At 37.4% G+C, this 16,527-nt stretch overlaps 12 protein-coding genes across 12 annotated transcripts; 6 read left to right on the top strand and 6 right to left on the bottom strand.

Moving 5' to 3' along the window:
• Positions 1-327: 327 nt before the first annotated feature.
• MLS1 (malate synthase) lies at positions 328-1,983 on the bottom strand (the record flags this gene model as incomplete). Its single annotated transcript, XM_062956247.1, has 1 exon — positions 328-1,983. One exon carries the CDS (start codon positions 1,981-1,983, stop codon positions 328-330), a length of 1,656 nt encoding a protein of 551 aa, XP_062812769.1.
• A 1,026-nt stretch (positions 1,984-3,009) lies between these two features.
• MTS1 (Mts1p) lies at positions 3,010-4,527 on the bottom strand (the record flags this gene model as incomplete). The annotated part of the gene is made up of 1 exon (XM_062956246.1): positions 3,010-4,527. One exon carries the CDS (start codon positions 4,525-4,527, stop codon positions 3,010-3,012), a length of 1,518 nt encoding a protein of 505 aa, XP_062812768.1.
• An 858-nt stretch (positions 4,528-5,385) lies between these two features.
• Positions 5,386-6,906, top strand: HST1 (histone deacetylase; the record flags this gene model as incomplete). Its single annotated transcript, XM_062956245.1, has 1 exon — positions 5,386-6,906. One exon carries the CDS (start codon positions 5,386-5,388, stop codon positions 6,904-6,906), a length of 1,521 nt encoding a protein of 506 aa, XP_062812767.1.
• A 135-nt stretch (positions 6,907-7,041) lies between these two features.
• PRCAT00006119001 (uncharacterized protein) lies at positions 7,042-8,334 on the top strand (the record flags this gene model as incomplete). Its single annotated transcript, XM_062956244.1, has 1 exon — positions 7,042-8,334. The coding sequence occupies one exon, from the start codon at positions 7,042-7,044 to the stop codon at positions 8,332-8,334; it is 1,293 nt and encodes a 430-aa protein (XP_062812766.1).
• A 173-nt stretch (positions 8,335-8,507) lies between these two features.
• On the top strand, positions 8,508-9,269 carry RTG1 (Rtg1p; the record flags this gene model as incomplete). Its single annotated transcript, XM_062956242.1, has 1 exon — positions 8,508-9,269. The coding sequence occupies one exon, from the start codon at positions 8,508-8,510 to the stop codon at positions 9,267-9,269; it is 762 nt and encodes a 253-aa protein (XP_062812765.1).
• A 97-nt stretch (positions 9,270-9,366) lies between these two features.
• On the bottom strand, positions 9,367-9,963 carry PRCAT00006117001 (FAD synthase; the record flags this gene model as incomplete). The annotated part of the gene is made up of 1 exon (XM_062956241.1): positions 9,367-9,963. The coding sequence occupies one exon, from the start codon at positions 9,961-9,963 to the stop codon at positions 9,367-9,369; it is 597 nt and encodes a 198-aa protein (XP_062812764.1).
• A 38-nt stretch (positions 9,964-10,001) lies between these two features.
• PRCAT00006116001 (uncharacterized protein) lies at positions 10,002-10,253 on the bottom strand (the record flags this gene model as incomplete). The annotated part of the gene is made up of 1 exon (XM_062956240.1): positions 10,002-10,253. The coding sequence occupies one exon, from the start codon at positions 10,251-10,253 to the stop codon at positions 10,002-10,004; it is 252 nt and encodes an 83-aa protein (XP_062812763.1).
• A 125-nt stretch (positions 10,254-10,378) lies between these two features.
• Positions 10,379-11,107, bottom strand: PRCAT00006115001 (uncharacterized protein; the record flags this gene model as incomplete). Its single annotated transcript, XM_062956239.1, has 1 exon — positions 10,379-11,107. The coding sequence occupies one exon, from the start codon at positions 11,105-11,107 to the stop codon at positions 10,379-10,381; it is 729 nt and encodes a 242-aa protein (XP_062812762.1).
• A 409-nt stretch (positions 11,108-11,516) lies between these two features.
• Positions 11,517-13,589, top strand: SWI6 (transcriptional regulator; the record flags this gene model as incomplete). The annotated part of the gene is made up of 1 exon (XM_062956238.1): positions 11,517-13,589. The coding sequence occupies one exon, from the start codon at positions 11,517-11,519 to the stop codon at positions 13,587-13,589; it is 2,073 nt and encodes a 690-aa protein (XP_062812761.1).
• A 131-nt stretch (positions 13,590-13,720) lies between these two features.
• PRCAT00006113001 (frequenin) lies at positions 13,721-14,296 on the bottom strand (the record flags this gene model as incomplete). Its single annotated transcript, XM_062956237.1, has 1 exon — positions 13,721-14,296. One exon carries the CDS (start codon positions 14,294-14,296, stop codon positions 13,721-13,723), a length of 576 nt encoding a protein of 191 aa, XP_062812760.1.
• A 199-nt stretch (positions 14,297-14,495) lies between these two features.
• PRCAT00006112001 (succinate dehydrogenase assembly factor) lies at positions 14,496-14,966 on the top strand (the record flags this gene model as incomplete). Its single annotated transcript, XM_062956236.1, has 1 exon — positions 14,496-14,966. One exon carries the CDS (start codon positions 14,496-14,498, stop codon positions 14,964-14,966), a length of 471 nt encoding a protein of 156 aa, XP_062812759.1.
• Positions 14,967-15,169: 203 nt separating this feature from the next.
• On the top strand, positions 15,170-16,330 carry PRCAT00006111001 (uncharacterized protein; the record flags this gene model as incomplete). The annotated part of the gene is made up of 1 exon (XM_062956235.1): positions 15,170-16,330. The coding sequence occupies one exon, from the start codon at positions 15,170-15,172 to the stop codon at positions 16,328-16,330; it is 1,161 nt and encodes a 386-aa protein (XP_062812758.1).
• Positions 16,331-16,527: the final 197 nt, after the last annotated feature.

Raw genomic sequence — 16,527 nt, 5'->3', positions numbered from 1 at the left:
TGGATTATCTAATGGCAATAGCGGGTTCCTATTTCAGCCTGAAAATGGAGGAAAGGATGTCAGTTGGGACAACTTTTACATCAGGCGTGACAATTCGGACCAAGGGAAGTAAATATTCTACGCGCATATTGTATGCGAGAAAGTATACATGTCAAATTACGCTCGGACACGGAGTTCTAGGGCTCTCAGCTAGATCTTTGGCCCATGAGTCAAATAGGTCATTCATTGAGTCATACTACAAGTCTTACATAGATAGTTAATTTTCATCATTCATTCATGTACAAACAAAAGAGTATCATTTTAGAATAGGATCGGAAAGCATAACACTTACAACTTATCTGCAGCAACTGGTCTGCCAATGGTAGTGACATCGTCGTAAAGCAAAGTTGTAACAAAATCTGAGTACTTCTCAGCGGCAGCTTCTGGCTTGAAGTATTTCAATGCCTGCTTAAACTTGTTACCAGGCTTAGCAGCCTTTTGCAATTTAGAATATTCCTCATCCAACAATTTGGCAACGTATTGTTTAGTAATAGTGACACCAGTATCGGTCTTGCAACCATGGGTAACCCATTGCCAGATTTGAGTTCTAGAGACCTCTGCAGTTGCAGCATCCTCCATCAAGTAGTTAATTGGAACACAGCCAATGTCACGTAACCAAGCTTCAATGTATGACAAACCAATAATGATGTTTGCCCTGATACCTTGTTCAGTGATCTTGCCACCAGGAACATAAGGGCTTAATAAGTCCCTAGCGGTAACTGGAGTATATGGAACCTTTGGAGGAACATTGATTTGATTTGGACCCTTCATGTGCTCATTGAAAACTTTCAATACAACAGGCACTAATGCAGGGTGTGCTATCCAGCATGAATCGCATCCGAGTGATACTTCTCTCAACTTATCCTTTGCAACGTTTTCTAAAGCAGCCTTGTTTCTCTGCTCATCATTCTTGATTGGAATCTGGGCAGCCATACCACCTAAAGCATGGACTTGCCTTTTGTGACAAGTGTGGACAAGCAATTTGACATAAGAAGACATGAATGGAGCTGCCATAGTGACTTGGGATCTGTCTGGCAAAATAAATTCTGCGTGATTCCTCAATGACTTGATGTAAGAGAAGATGTAATCCCATCTACCACAGTTCAAACCACCAATGTGTTGTCTCAATTGGTAAATGATTTCATCCATTTGGAATGCAGCTGGTAAAGTCTCGATCAAAACAGATCCTCTAATAGTACCTCTCTGTAATCCAATATAGTCTTGGGAGTAGTTGAAAATATCGTTCCATAATTTAGCCTCAAGGTGGTGCTCCATCTTTGGAAGGTAAAAGTATGGTCCAAATCCTTGCTTGACAGTTTCTTTGGCATTGTTAAAGAAATAAATGGCAAAGTCAAAGATACCACCAGAAACCGGAACACCATCGACGAGGACATGTTTCTCATCCAAATGCCATCCTCTTGGTCTTACGATCAAGGTTGGGATATGTCTCTTAGGGTCAAGGTTTAATGCGTACTTCTTTCCATTGGTCTCAAAGGTCAAATTCCTTCTAACACCATCATATAAATTGGCTTGACCATCAGTTATATTGGCCCATGCAGGGGTCAATGAATCTTCAAAATCAGCCATATAAGTAGCAACCTGAGAGTTTAAGGCATTGATAACCATCTTTCTGTCGGTTGGTCCGGTAATTTCAACTCTTCTGTCTTCCAAACCCCTAGCCAATGGAGGACCGGTCCAAGTTGGATCTTCCCTTATATACTTGGTTTCTGGAAGGAAGTCAGGCAAGAATCCTTGATCTCTCAATTTTTGCTGATCCTTTCTAGCAGCCAATAACTTCTCTCTGGTAGGTTGGAAAGCACGATGCAAAGTTGCAACGAAAGCCAAAGCTTCAGCATTGTAAATGTGCTTAGCTTTCTCTGGAATTGGAGCTAAAATCTCAACGCCCTTCAATTTATCAGCAGTTTGTGGAAAAGGAGTAGCCATATTGTTTGATTTAACCAATTTATAACTATTTCAATAGGTTCTCAAAAAATAATTAAATTTATGACCACTAGCAATTTATAAAAGTGGGAGATGCTCCCTATTTATATGTGCACATATTACCCCAGATATTGTGAGCGAGTTCCAGCGGAAGTGAGAGAAAGCAATTACCGTAAAATTGGGAGTATTACACTACGAAAAACGGGAAAAGAACCATGTAGTCTCGAAGAGGGCCAATAGAGATATATACTGTAGCTATTGGTTCTTCTTAGACTCTAACCATCAAACTTTACTAACTTTCATGGTTCTACTTGATATGGTCGTGTTGTTCGATCCCGAGCTTTTGGTTACTTTATTCGGGCTTTCGGAACATGCCGAGTCAAGCATATCACGAGGTGCAAGAAAGCGCTCGTTTTGATATCCAATCTAGCGTCCACAAGAATGCAATTAGACAGAGGTTTGTCTAGCCATCTTAGAGCTACTTTGAGCAATATGTTAAGTCTGCACTCCAGAATGTGTCACCTAATTTGTCTCGAAAGTCTCCATTTACTAACAGATATCTTTGACTATTCAAAAACCAGAGTCTAATAGGTCACGAGATATAGCGGATATAACAGGACATAACAGGATATAGGATATACATGGACAGAGTCAAATCAAGAATCCGAAATGGACTTAAGAGCACTCCGGGAAAGACACGAAAGGAAGCAAGCTGATAACCAGCATAGACACAACCGACCTTTGATACTGAACATCCGACACAGCTTCTCCAGTTAACTCCGGATCGGACAGGTATTTGGTTAATTGATAATTAGATAGCACAGATTACATTGCGCAATCTAATCGTATACACACTACATGCCGAAAATGTTCCACTGATTTCTACACTTGAGTTACAAAGATAAGCGTTTCTTCATATAAGAATGTGAGCATAAAGCGTCTACCACAGAAAAAACTATAAATACTCTTCAAAGGACATGCCTCTTTACCATGATTGTCATGATATTTTGTATTAACGTTTACAAGAAACTATTTGACCCATTCTTGCTTAGTTTCTAATGGAGCTAAAAGTCCTTTTTGAGCAGGAATATAGTTGACTCTGTGGTAGGAATTTAAGTTCTTCCTCAAGACAATTTGATAACATGTAGCCGAACCCTGTCTAGAGACTATGGTAGATGAAGCTAAGAAAAATTCCCAAATTCTATACCATCTAATACCATACTTGTTGACAACTTTTTCCTTGTTAGAAAGCCAGTTTTTGTACCACCTGTACAAAGTACCAGAATAATGCACACCAATGTTGTCTAATGAGACAACTTCAAAACCTGTAGATTCCAAAGCAGTTACAACGAATGACAATGGGGTAGAAGCATCAGCACCAGGAAAAATGTATTTGTTCATGAATAATCCCCATACTAAGTCTTCATATTGCCAGCGCTTTCTTAAACCAGCATATTGTAAGAAAAACAAACCATCGTCTTCTAAGGTATCATAAACTTGTTGCAAGAATGTACCAAACCTTCTGACACCAACGTGCTCTGCCATTTCTAAACAAGTAATCTTGTCATATAAACCGTTGGGTTTCTTGGATGGAGGAGAATCACGGTAATCAACACATTCAATTCTCGATTGCTCTGAGCTTACACCGTACTTCTTAAACAAATCAGTTCCCCATTTAGTTTGATTCTTACCTAAAGTGACACCAGTAACCTTAGCACCATGCTTGTAAGAAGCAAAGGCAGCCCAAGTTCCCCATCCACAACCCAAGTCTAAAACATGCTCATCTTTTTTCAATTGAATCTTGTCTGCCAAAATGGTCAATTTGTTATCTTGCATTTCCTCTAAAGTTTCTTCTCTTTCAATATCACCGATTACTCCCGACGTGTAAATCATTCTTGGACCCAAAAACCAAGTGTAGAAGTCATCACCTCTGTCATAATGGTCTCTCACTTGCTCTTCATCTTGAGACTGGGAGTGCAAAATAACCTCAGGAATCATTCCAAATAAGAAAAACTTGAACAAGGAAAGGGTGAAGCGGAAAGTAGCCCAATCATGCTTATATTCCATAACATCTAAACAATCTCCCTTGAATGAAACTTTTCCATTGAAAAATAACTCTTGGAATGTCTCGAGAGGAATCTTCTTGCCCTTACCACCATTTGAATCGACATATTTGGCTTTCAATTCAGGAGTATGATATTCAAGATAGTATGAGATTGGACGGTTAGGGTACTTGACTTTTTCATTAAGTCTAGGAGAATAAGAGGACAAAATCGTCCAGTACGCCATCAAAATCGGGAGTGCAAAGATAACAGCAAAAAGGATCCACGTCTTGAGACCTCCACCGAGCTTCCTAGTAACGAATAAAGGAATTAGGATCAAAAACCCAACCAAGGCAAGGTTGCTAAATTGCTTGGATCCTGGTCCATCTGCTGGCAATGGAGCATTATGAATGGCAGGTGACGCGGTCGTCATGATACCACATTTATCAGTAGGTGGATCAATTGGCCCTTGTTTTGGAGTCTTGACGAATTCAGCAGAGTCCATGATACCTCTTTCAATTATGCTTCGAGTCGGTGACAGAAAAAAGAACCCTTAAGTTATAATTGAAAATTTTTCGTTAAAGAAAGAGGACAATTGAAAGTTGATTTAATTTTGGTAGCTGCTTTTTCAGATTGTCGACAATCGTCTGGGTAGTGCACGTGAACACAATCATCGCCAGGTGTTCTTAATAACAATTTTAAAGGCCAAGACATTCGAAACAAGCGTACAGCAATCTCCAGAGAAGTCAATTTATTTCTATCACCATTCGCTGTAAATAATGACTCATAAACATAGTTGAAACGACTTTTATGAGTTGTTTCATAGATTTATGAATTTTTCGCAACTAGAAGAGCTCTATATAAAGAGCAACAACGGTCCCTATCACACTTCTTGTGGTAGGTAAAAGTGATAGGACTTCTCTGATGCCTCCCTTACAACAAGGGAAGCTATAGCGTAGAAGGGGCTTCATTCACAGGAGTTGCGATTTCCAATCGTGATTAAATCTTGCAATTGTGTACTAATATTCGGACTTATCTTTCATATTCACTGTAACTTAATGTGTAACTTGAACAGTGTTGCTGAATCCCACTTTGATGCTTTGAAATAAAATATCCCTTCGAAGATCCATTATTATCTAGGGACCTATATGCTCTCTTTCGCAACTGCTCCATTCTGAGAGGTTTCTGTATGTATCATGTGACATTGTGTATTTATACTATTATAGCAACACTTTAATTCACTATCCGATAAATAATATATGGCAATTTTGCAACTATTTGAGAGGTGAGCAGTGTCGATAATTTGGCTCTGAGTTACCAAGGCATCATATCAGATAATAATTTACTCTATCAATCAAGCTAAATGTCGATTGAAGGAAAAAATGACTTGGTGTTTATAGACTCTGACTCGAACGATGGAGATCAGGAGTATCCATTATCAAAGAAACAAAGGACAGGGGAAGAAACAGGTCCAACAGTGAAATCATTTTTACCAAGCTCTTCTGATGAAGAGGAGGCTAATGTTGAACCTCAAGGCTCATCAAGCTCATCAAGCTTATCAAGCTCCTCTTCAAGTGATAGTTCTGAGAGTACTCTAAGTTCTGGGGAGAGGCAAGAGGTGATATCCAACATTTTTGGGATACCTCACGAGCTTATTTTAGAAACTAGAAGGTTCCTCAAAGAGAATGGATCTATTAAGTTTTTAGAGAAGTACCTTCCCACTACTGCGACGAGTGAAGATATTCTTAAATTAATTGTTCAGTTGGGATATATACCACGGGGTTTTCCCGATTCTGAAACCCCATTATTCGAACTTATAAAACTCTTGCATCAAGCTATGAAGAGCATCAAGTCATTACGCCCGAGGCTTCCCGATTTTTACACCGTTGAACATGTTTTAGACAAATTGGAAAGTGCAAATAAAATCTTGGTCATTACAGGTGCAGGCATATCTACAAGTTTAGGCATACCAGATTTCAGATCATCAAAAGGCTTTTATGCTCGAGTTCAGCATATGGGATTGACTGACCCACAGGAAGTTTTTGATCTTGACATGTTTCACAGTGACCCAAGTCTATTTTATTCAATAGCGTATTTGATTTTACCTCCAGAAAAGGTATTCACTCCTCTTCATTCATTCATCAAAAAATTGCAAGATAAAGGAAAACTACTTAGAAACTATACGCAGAACATTGATGACATCGAAAGCCATGTGGGCCTACACCGAGATAAAGTTATTCAGTGTCATGGGTCATTTGCGACAGCCTCGTGCGTTACTTGTGGTTTCCAAGTTAACGGGGAAAAGATTTTCCCTCAAATAAGATCAAAGGACATCCCTTACTGTTCCCGATGTTATAAGACGAGAACTAAGTTGATGAACAACGATGATGCCTATATCCCCGAAAGTTATGGTGTAATGAAGCCCGATATAACGTTCTTCGGTGAACCCCTTCCTAGAATCTTCCATCAATCTATTCGAGAAGATCTCCAAGACTGTGATTTGGTGTTAAGCATTGGTACCTCTTTGAAAGTTTCTCCAGTTGCAGATATCGTTGGAAAGATTGATGATCTTATTCCTCAAGTATTGATAAATAAGGATCCCATAAGTCATTGTAATTTTGATGTTAATCTTCTTGGATATTGTGATGATGTAGCATGCTACTTATGCCACGAGCTTGGGTCATCATGGAGACTTGAGCATGGGGATTTTGATGAGATCGTTGGAGATGATAATTTAAATGTAAACACAATTGATAGAGAACAAAGGCTATTCCAGATAATTAATAAAAAAAGAGTAGATCAGATTATAGCAGAGAACCTGTCAGAAGGCGGCAGCTCATTAGAGCTATCTCAAGGTAACAAAGAGGAGACGTCTTTGACGTAAAGAAGACACTATAGATGTAGCTTTAATAGAGTTTAATACAGAAACGGCATATTTTGAGATTAAAATAATTTTTTTTCTCCTGGCTCTTGCAAAATTCAAGTTCAATATACGACAGAAGTAAAACTTAAAGAAAACATGCTCAGCTTATCAGCTAGAATGTACTATGCAAGACAAGGAAGCATACGGATGCCTTCTGTCTTTAGTCAAATGAGACAAATTAAAAAGTGGAAAAGTAGTTATAAGAGCCCGAGGGATTATGATCCTCTTGATCTAGAGCACTTGAATATCAAGGTAGAAAAGACGCCCGAAAACAGGGAAGATACAAATAAGGCAGACGTTGATGCTCTTGGAGCCCTTGTAAATGAATCGTTGGAAGCTTCTGATAGTAAGAAAGGAATTGATGACCTTTTAGCATCGTTGAAGTTAGATGAGGATTTGGTGAATGAAGAATCAAATAACGAAAAATTGAGCAACATGACAAAAAAGCATTTCGCATCTAGCAATAAAGAGGTTTCTACATATAATAAGGAAGATACTGATAAAGGACGCTTTACTGATAAACCTTCTGATAAGAATATCGTTGAAGAAGAGAGACGACTATTTCAGAATATCTTCGAATCATATATGAAACCACTTGAGCAAGATAATAGTAAAAACCAGTTCTTCAAATTGAAAGATACGGTCAAGATTACAGATAGAGCTATTGAAAAGCTGGTAGATACAAATCAAAGAAATAAATATGATTTAGATTCTGTTTCAAGTGATTTGAAGAAGGACCTATTTAATAAGTCTAAAGCAGCATTGGGCCCATCGATTGACTATGTTGGAAAGATTGATTCTATTGATGAATTATTCGGTTTCTTGCGGAGAATTTTTAAGGATTGGAGGAAGGAAGAAGACAAACATGATATCCAATTACTCCTTGAAGAAAATAACAATAATCGTTTCACAAATGAAATTGCAGCAAGGTCTGAATCTCAGCCTGATCTGCCTATATTGAACGCCTTCACACTTCCAATTATTTTCAATAAGGTTTTGCATGATTTAAGCTTTAAGTTTAAGGACGGTCAAGCAGCATTAACGTTATTTAATTTACTAAAGAAAGATATTAATTTGTATACGATCGTCTGCAACCAACAAACATATAATGAGATACTAAGAACGCAGTGGATATATACAGGTAAGTCAAATCTTTATGCCATTGAAATGACTTATATAGAAATGCTCAATAATGGTTTCACTGGTGATAAAGTTACATTTAACATATTAAAAAGCATTATACTCGACTACTATAATTTAAAAATGGCAAACTCTAACTTAAATAAAGTGAGCAGGCTACCAATCTGGACTGGAGAAGATGACAAAAGAGTTCGTAACTTAGAGGGTAAGCTTGAAAATTTAGCCAGAAACCTCACAGCCACGAAGTGATTGTACTCTGTGAGATAAGTACTACCACTTAAATGGTCAGAACCACTCTTTAAGAGTTTTGTGTGTGTTCGGTATAATATTCACAATCCTGTATATAAAAATAGATAATAAACATTAATAAAGGCATAAAGCAGCTATAATTTTATCGATCTAGAAGATATCTTAAACAAGGAATGCCTAGTTATCCATCTTTTGAGGATTCAATTATAAAATCCAGTACTCAATCATTGAGTGGATCGGCCAATGTGTCCGCCACAAACTCTGGGTCGGACTCCCCAGGTGAATATTCTGAACTGAGGTCGCTAAACGTTCCACAGTCTTTAGATGTCAAAAGACAGTTGTCACAGTCGTTTCAAACAGGCAGCTCCCATGGTGGAAGTGCTGGCATTTCAAAGCCACATTCAAGAAAGAATTCATTAATGCCCATGAAATCTAATAGTGACGACGAAGATGACGACAAAGATGGACAAGGGAATGAACGTAAACGCAGAGATAATATTAACGATAAAATCCAGGAACTATTAACTTTAATACCTTCAGAATACTTTCAAGAAGTTCCATCAAACACACAAGTAGCTAACCCTAACGATAACGATGCAGCTATAGCTGCAGCGGTGAAGAACTCAGGTACAAAAGATGGAAAACCAAACAAGGGTCAAATATTGACAAAGTCAGTAGAATACTTACAATATCTTCAAAACATAATTGATGAAAACAATAGGAAAGAGGTAGAGTTGAGGATGAGGCTTAAGACGTCACAACTCAAGCTTCAAAATAAACAGGCAACACCAGACCAACTTAACATTGATCATACTAGTGCCGAAAAAGCACTTGGTAAAATTGGCGTGGGGCCATTGTCTGACGAATATTTCAAAGAAATACTTATCAGCAGCACAAATGGAAAGCAGAGAAGAGGGAGTTCAAGTGACTCTTAATCATAGTTTCGTTCATATATATGTGATGTCTAAATGCCCAATGTTTATAATTTTATCGAAAGAGAAGCGAATTAATGTATTGAGGAAGACAAGCTAGTCAATTTACATTCCTACCCAACCTTTCTCGCTCATCTGCTTTCTCTGAAAGCATATATGCGGGTAAATAATTATCTGTTCCTTCTATCCTTAAACAGGGGTTTCTCATTGTTGATTCCTTTCCTCCTAAGCTTGTGTAGCCCAAATCATACATCTCACAATAACCCAAGTCACAGCCAATCAAGAAGTCCCATACGTCAACATAATTCCAATGCAAAATTGGATGGATACGTAAAAACTTGGGCCAGTTATGATCAGTCATTTGCTCGTAATGTAATTGAGACCCATATGGATCAGAGTGTCGAATTCCAACTACTATAGCTTTGACTTTAGTATTTACTTTATTCAAATATGTCTCGAAGCCCTCTTTCAATGAAGACTTGATAATAATGGGATTGAGATGATAGTGCCTGGTAGATCTTTCGATAAAGTCAGCTAGTTGGGGAAAAGGGAGTTCAGAATTTATGTATATCGAGTCGAGTTTATAGTCAGCGGGTATCTCAGTAAGATCTTTTCTATTATTTGAGATCTTCTTGTGAATCGTGGCCAATAGTATTACTAACATGACCAAGCAGTCCTTTCCACCATTGTAAGACATGGCTATTTCTTCTAGGCTGTATATCGTTAGTGATTGATTTATTTAATGAAAACCTCGTAAAGCCAAAATACATACCCATGCAGATCTATGGAATGCTCCAATACTTCTATACTCTTAAGTACTTTATCTTTAACAGTCTTCCTAAGGCTTTTATTATACTGATATAATGGTTTCTTTTTAGGCAAAGGACTCCATGGAAGAGAATCGGATAAGAATCCTTGAACCAAATTGAAACACTCCTCACATCTAATCAAGAGTTTATGTCTCTCAAATTTCTCCTTCAGGCTCATATTGAAATTTTCTTAGTGAGTCTTGCAACTTTGGCTCTGTTTTATCCAATCCTATGAACTAATGTCAAATGAAAAATTAGTATACAGTCTATATAGATCTCAAACCAGTCGAATTTAAATAAGCACTATTTATATAAGAATTGAAGATAGAATTCCTTTGTATCCTTGTCCCAATACCACCAATACCCCGTAGACATTTCATTAGAATCATCTGGTTTGTCTATTTCACTATGGCTAGGGATTATAAAGCATATATTTTCGTATGGCTCCGCACTTAGCACCAAGTATTGTAATTTTTGGCCATCTATCTCTTCAGACTCATCAGAAGTTCTATCAAGGTATGATACAACAACATTTTGGTTCTTCGTAGAAAGCTCATAGTAAGACATAAACCTGAAGAATGGCTCTTCAGTAGTTATTTTGGGATACTTAACGTGAAATAAAAGGCCCATTTGTAGGGTTTGGGGATCGCGGATCTTTGTAACATTGTAAGAGGGCTTTCCAATCTTTCTCCAGCTTCTCTTGGGAGTATTATTGATACTGATGACATTCGCTGTCGGGACTAATTTCTTATTTAGTCTTTCATCGAGAATCCGACGCTTTTCTAAGTTCATCTGATGCTTTCTTCCTCCCAAATGAGATATGTATGAGCTCTCACTCACATGAGTGGTCAAACAAAGCTTACATTCTAAGAGTCCCAAATGGTTTCGAAATACGTAAGGGTCATTATCAAGATCTAAAACTTGCGTGGTGAGTAATTCTTTCAATCTTCTTTTAGTATGGACATTGGCTTCCTGAAAGTCTGCCACACTTCCGGCCCCCTTTTTTGAGTTTACTCTTTCTGAGTAATCCATAATATAACGTCAAGGTAAATATTGCAGTTTATTAGTTCAGTTTATATACATTTACTTGTAGCTAAGACATAACCTGGTGCGTTTCCCGATGAGGTGAGACACCACATTAAAATTGCATGTTAGAGCTGAAGCTATTTTTACATGTTAAACACGTCTCAATAAAAAAGTCAAAATTTCCTTTTAAGAACGCATTCGACTGATCAACAAGTTCTCAACGATTGGGAGTAACGTCGTATTTTTGAGTAGAATACAAGCCAGTTTTGAATATTCCACACTGTTATAAACTTAATTACAGCAGCTGGAAAGGAATAAAGTCTTTGCTGTTGAATAACAGCGAAGAGTTAGGGTTGAAAAGAACCATTGAATTAATAGACACACCCTCGAGTCCTATTAGATAAACTAAAACAAGATGGACTCACCATTTCACGACGGAGACACAACAACAATGTCAATACAGCGGCGATTAAATAACACTCATTTATGTCAGAAGTGGTTTTCGTCGTTGGAAGCAGCCTCCTATGGAGGTACCAAGGTCATTCTGTTGAATATTAGAACGAAATCCAATGCACTAGAAAACACAATCTTAGTTTTTCGACGTGTTCATGATTCATACTTTAATGTTACTCAATTACTTTCAACTCTTGTTAAATTGGGACATTTAAGTGAAGCTCAGTTAGAAAGTTTTCTTAAAAACGAAATTTTGACTAATACAGATTATCTCGAAGACAGTTCAACTTTCATCTTCGACGATTTTAGGAGACACAAATGTAAAAGTTTAAGGGGGGTTTGGATCCCGTATGATAGAGCGGTGTCCTTAGCTTTGAAATTTGATATCTATGATGTCACTAAAAAATTGTTTTTGGTAGACGTTCACAAATATGACCTGCTACCAAAAGTAAATAAGCACCCCTATAATGAAGATGATAATGGTGATGACTCAAATTTAATGGGGTCTCCTACTAAAAAGCAGAAGATGATACGAGATGATCACCAGGAGGAAACTACCGATAATGAGCTAATCAAAGATATCGCTCGTCGTAACCCTAATTTTCCTTTCACATTGCCAGCCTTAACAGGTGTTGATGATCAGGAATTAGTATCGGATATCAAGCAAAAATTCAGTGAAATTTTCAAAAAAGATGAGGAAGAACTGCTCTCATCTTCACAAATCAAAACGATATTTCAATCCGTATTAAATAATGATGATGCAAAATTAGATATTCCCTTAGATCAACAAGGACAGACCGCTTTACATTTTGCTGCAACTTTGGCTTCTTCTAACTTAGTCTCATCATTTATCCGTCTCGGACTAAACTCTCCTATCAGAGGTAATTTAAAAGGAGAGTCTCCATTGATATCTACCATCCTTGTGACAAATTCTATGGAGAAGGGGAATTTTGCTGATTTACTTAAAAATTGGTTGTGGCCCAATTTATGGTTATATTCTAATTCAAAATGGACTTTTCTTCATTATTTGGCGTCTCAGTCTTCAAAAAAATTTGAAAGCTCAAAGTTTTACCTAACAAAGATATTAGAGTACTTAGTTCTTGACGAAAGTCTGTTGAATGACTTTCTTAAAACAATCATTAACGCTCAAGATGAGACTGATGGCAATACGTGTTTGCATTTGGCCGCAGAAAACGAGTCGAAATGGTTTATAAAAATTCTTTTGACATTGAAGGCTGACACAACTATAGCCAACAAAGTTGGAGTGAGACCGACAGATTATGACATCGTTAAAGATGCAAAAGATCGTACTTCTGACTTTGAAGAAGAACATATTTTCGATCTTGTAAGAACGAGCATAGAATTCTTGGATGATAGAATTGAAGCGAATTGTAAATTCGAATCGGAGGATGGTTATAAATGGAAGGAAACTAAACCAGAAGTCATAAATTCGAACAAGATTTTACAAAGCATTCAAGATCTTCTCTCAAACACTAATGTTGAGTATGAATCAATCATTAATGCGAAGAAGCAACAAATTAATCAATTGAACAAATCCCTTCGTGATTCGACTATGACGACTGCAAATAATAGGTTTTTAGCAAGAAAAGTTGGAGAAAGATTAGTACATCTTGATAATTTGAAGCTACAGATCGCAAATATCACAGACAAGTTGCAATTATCTAGAAGAGAAGACGTTGCTCTTGATCAAGAGGTCGATGGTGAATTCAATGCCGATGAGCCATTCATCATACAGCCACTTTTCGACAAGTTGTCCAATGACGAAGACCCCAATAGCTTGAGGAACGATGAAGAATTTTTGAAGTCTTTGCCCTCAGTTGGCATCCTAAAGGCGAGAATTAAGTCTTACAAAGAATTAAATAATAGCATTGAAACTGAAATAAGTCATTTGATGGACTATAGTAAGTTAACCTCGAAGTTCAAAAAAGTCGTTGGTATTTGCACAGGTGTTGATATTAATGATGTCGATGAGCTATTAGATGGTCTTTTGGAAGCTGTTGAGGGGCAACTGTAACTAAAATCATATAAGTTCTCTTTCTGAAAATTACCAAGAGTTTCTACTATGCCTTACACTACATCAACATTTTAAACTAGATTATATGCCATTTGAGCTAAAAAGTAGCAGTATACACTAATGCAAGAAATTTATACCAAACCTTCGTAAGTACTAAGGGCGTTAGCTATGGTAGGATCGATCTTCAGAAGCTTTTTGAATTCCTCCAAATTAATAGTATCGCTCTCTTCATTCTTATCTAGCATTCGAAAGAATTTCTTCGTTCTTAGTTCTGGTGTCTTCTCATCATCAGGTAATTCAACCATCGATCCAATCATCTTATAAACAGCTGCAACTACTTGTAGCATATCATTGAATGTAATTTCCCCTTTTTTTCTAAAATCGTAGAGCTTGAAGCTCCAAGTAAGCTTTTGGTCATCAGATCCTCTACTTGTTATACTCAAAACTATAATGAATTCTTTAAAATCAATATACTTTGAATTATCGAGATCAAACACTCTGAATAAATAATGACAATAATCCGTTGGATCCCCAAAAGGGAAAAATTGTTTGAATACTTTAGCAAACTCCTCTTCTGATAACTGTCCTGACGGGCAATCCCTTAAAAATCCTTTGTACCATTGTTGCAATTCTCTTTTATCAAAGTATGTAGCCAGTTTTAGAGACTTCAAGTCGTCCTTAGAAAGCTTCGAAACCGCTTTCCCCATAATGAATAAGAAGTGTTATTACACACTAGATACAGATCCTCCTATTATGTTCAGTGTTCCCTAACACTTTACCCTTTACCTTCCCCAGTATTGTGTTTATGAATCTTGTATGTTATACGACACTTTGAAACCGATATATATTACACAAAAATATTAGAAACCAAATTAGCTATTAGAGTTCTTTATAGAATCTAAGAAAATGTCATTATATTGTCAGAAAATGTCAAGGAATAGAAACATAAGCATAGTATTCAAGAGGCTGCTTAACTATGGCAAGCCTCAAAATCCTTCTTGCATTGCTGAAGGACAAAAAATAGAGCCCATCAAAAGAAGTGGCGAATCGCTCGATGTTAAAAGAGCAAGACTTGTATATCAGTCCAGGAAGAGAGGAATCTTAGAGAGTGACTTATTATTATCTAGATTCGCTCAGAAATATTTAAAAACTTTTGAACATCATGAGCTCGACGAGTATGACAAGTTGTTGGACGAACCAGATTGGGATATATACTACTGGGCAACAAAGAATTATAGTATTACTCCACTTCCTGATAAGTGGAAAGACTCGAAGATATTAAAGCTTCTTCAGGAGAGTTCTGAGAACAAAGAAGGGAAAATTTTGAGGATGCCTGCTTTGGAAGAGTATGATCTTCCAAAGGCAGATGCAAATTGATTTTAGTGACAATAGTAGCGTAAATAACCAGCTTGACTCTGTAAATAAACGAACCCCCATAGGTATTTTTGGATTCCACTAGTGACTACCAGTAAGAAATTTAGTAGTTAGCTAATAGCTATTTTCTTGGGTTTTTACTTTTACCTTAATATTTCAATTAATGATTGTAAAGTATATCCTTACTTTTTATAGCTAGTATCAAAATGACATCGATTGAATTAAGTTCTATTCCTGAATCTTTGAAGCTGGATAAGTCTGTGACACCCTACATTACTAGGTCACTCGAATTGCAAGAACTCAATCCTGTGGTGAGTTATTATTGTAAGATATATGTACTTGAGCATATCCTTGCAAACAAGCTTCATACGAAATCAAAAGAAAATGAACAGTTTGCTGTCCTGCTACTTGACAATACAGAAAAGATACATAGCAATGAAGATGATGAAGGCTTGCACAAAGTTTTGAAGGACAAGAATTTGTCAACTGGCATTGTCATGTCATTTAGTTATAAATTGTTTAATTCTTGTTTAGAAGAGCTAGGGAATTTTAAGAGAACCAGAAAGCTAGAGTTGGTTCAGAAAATCAGAGCCACGATAAATTTCTTAAGCTTGCTAGGCATATTCGCCAATGAAGAAAGCGGAGTAGATTTTAAGAAATTAACTGGAGATAAAGCTGAAACTCCCAATCAATTTGATGATCTAAATAAGAACAAAATCAAAATATTGAAATTTCAGCTATCAAAGCTAATCAAAGACGAAATTCCAGAAAAGAATGACGACGAAGAGTTGGAGAAGGAGTTGAATCAAGAGTTGGAAAATCTTACACCATCTTCTAGTCCCGGGGAGGACTTAGAAGATGATTTGGAAGAGGACTCAAAAGAGCACTTGGACACACCAGAGGAAAAAGACCACCAAAGGAGAGAAGCCTCTTCCGAGGCTGGAGTAAAACTTCCACAGGCACCTCATTTTTTGCCTGAAGATGACGATGAAGAGGTCAAGTTACCGGGAGCCCCCAAGTTTTTGCCTGACGATGACCCTACCAAGATAAACAAGACCTCTTCTATACATGTCTTCACCCCAGAAACAGACCACGAATCAGAGCACCTCCCAAACGGGGCCCCAGAGCCTACACCTGCCCCAGAAAAGGGTAAGCGTGCCCTATCGCACGCACCAATGTCTCACTCTTCTGCTCCTCCTATAAACAAAGAAAACGTTAATTCAATGATGGAGAAAGGAGACCAGATAGCAAAGGTCCAGAAGCATGCCAAGTTCGCTATTTCAGCTCTAAACTATGAAGACTTGGAAACTGCTGAAACAGAACTTTTGCAAGGTTTAGAACTATTGAAACTCATCAAAGAAAACTGATAACACCATATAGGGCTCAACCCGTTGGATGCAAAATCTATGTTGATGTACTCCTATTCAGCTTGCCCCTATTACTAGCTTCCTCGCCATATACCTCATTGGTTTATCTGTACGTATGCCAGCTGCGTTAACCCGAAGCGATCGCAGTCGCCAATCGTAGACCTACTACGGCATAATAATAAGGATCCAAGAAATTT

Source organism: Priceomyces carsonii (genome assembly GCF_900007245.1).
Source record: "Priceomyces carsonii strain CBS4050 genome assembly, scaffold: Debaryomyces_carsonii_scaffold_7, whole genome shotgun sequence".
NCBI lineage: Eukaryota > Fungi > Ascomycota > Pichiomycetes > Serinales > Debaryomycetaceae > Priceomyces > Priceomyces carsonii.
Note: the sequence above shows the minus strand (reverse complement) of the source record. Positions and strands in the feature narration are given on the sequence as shown.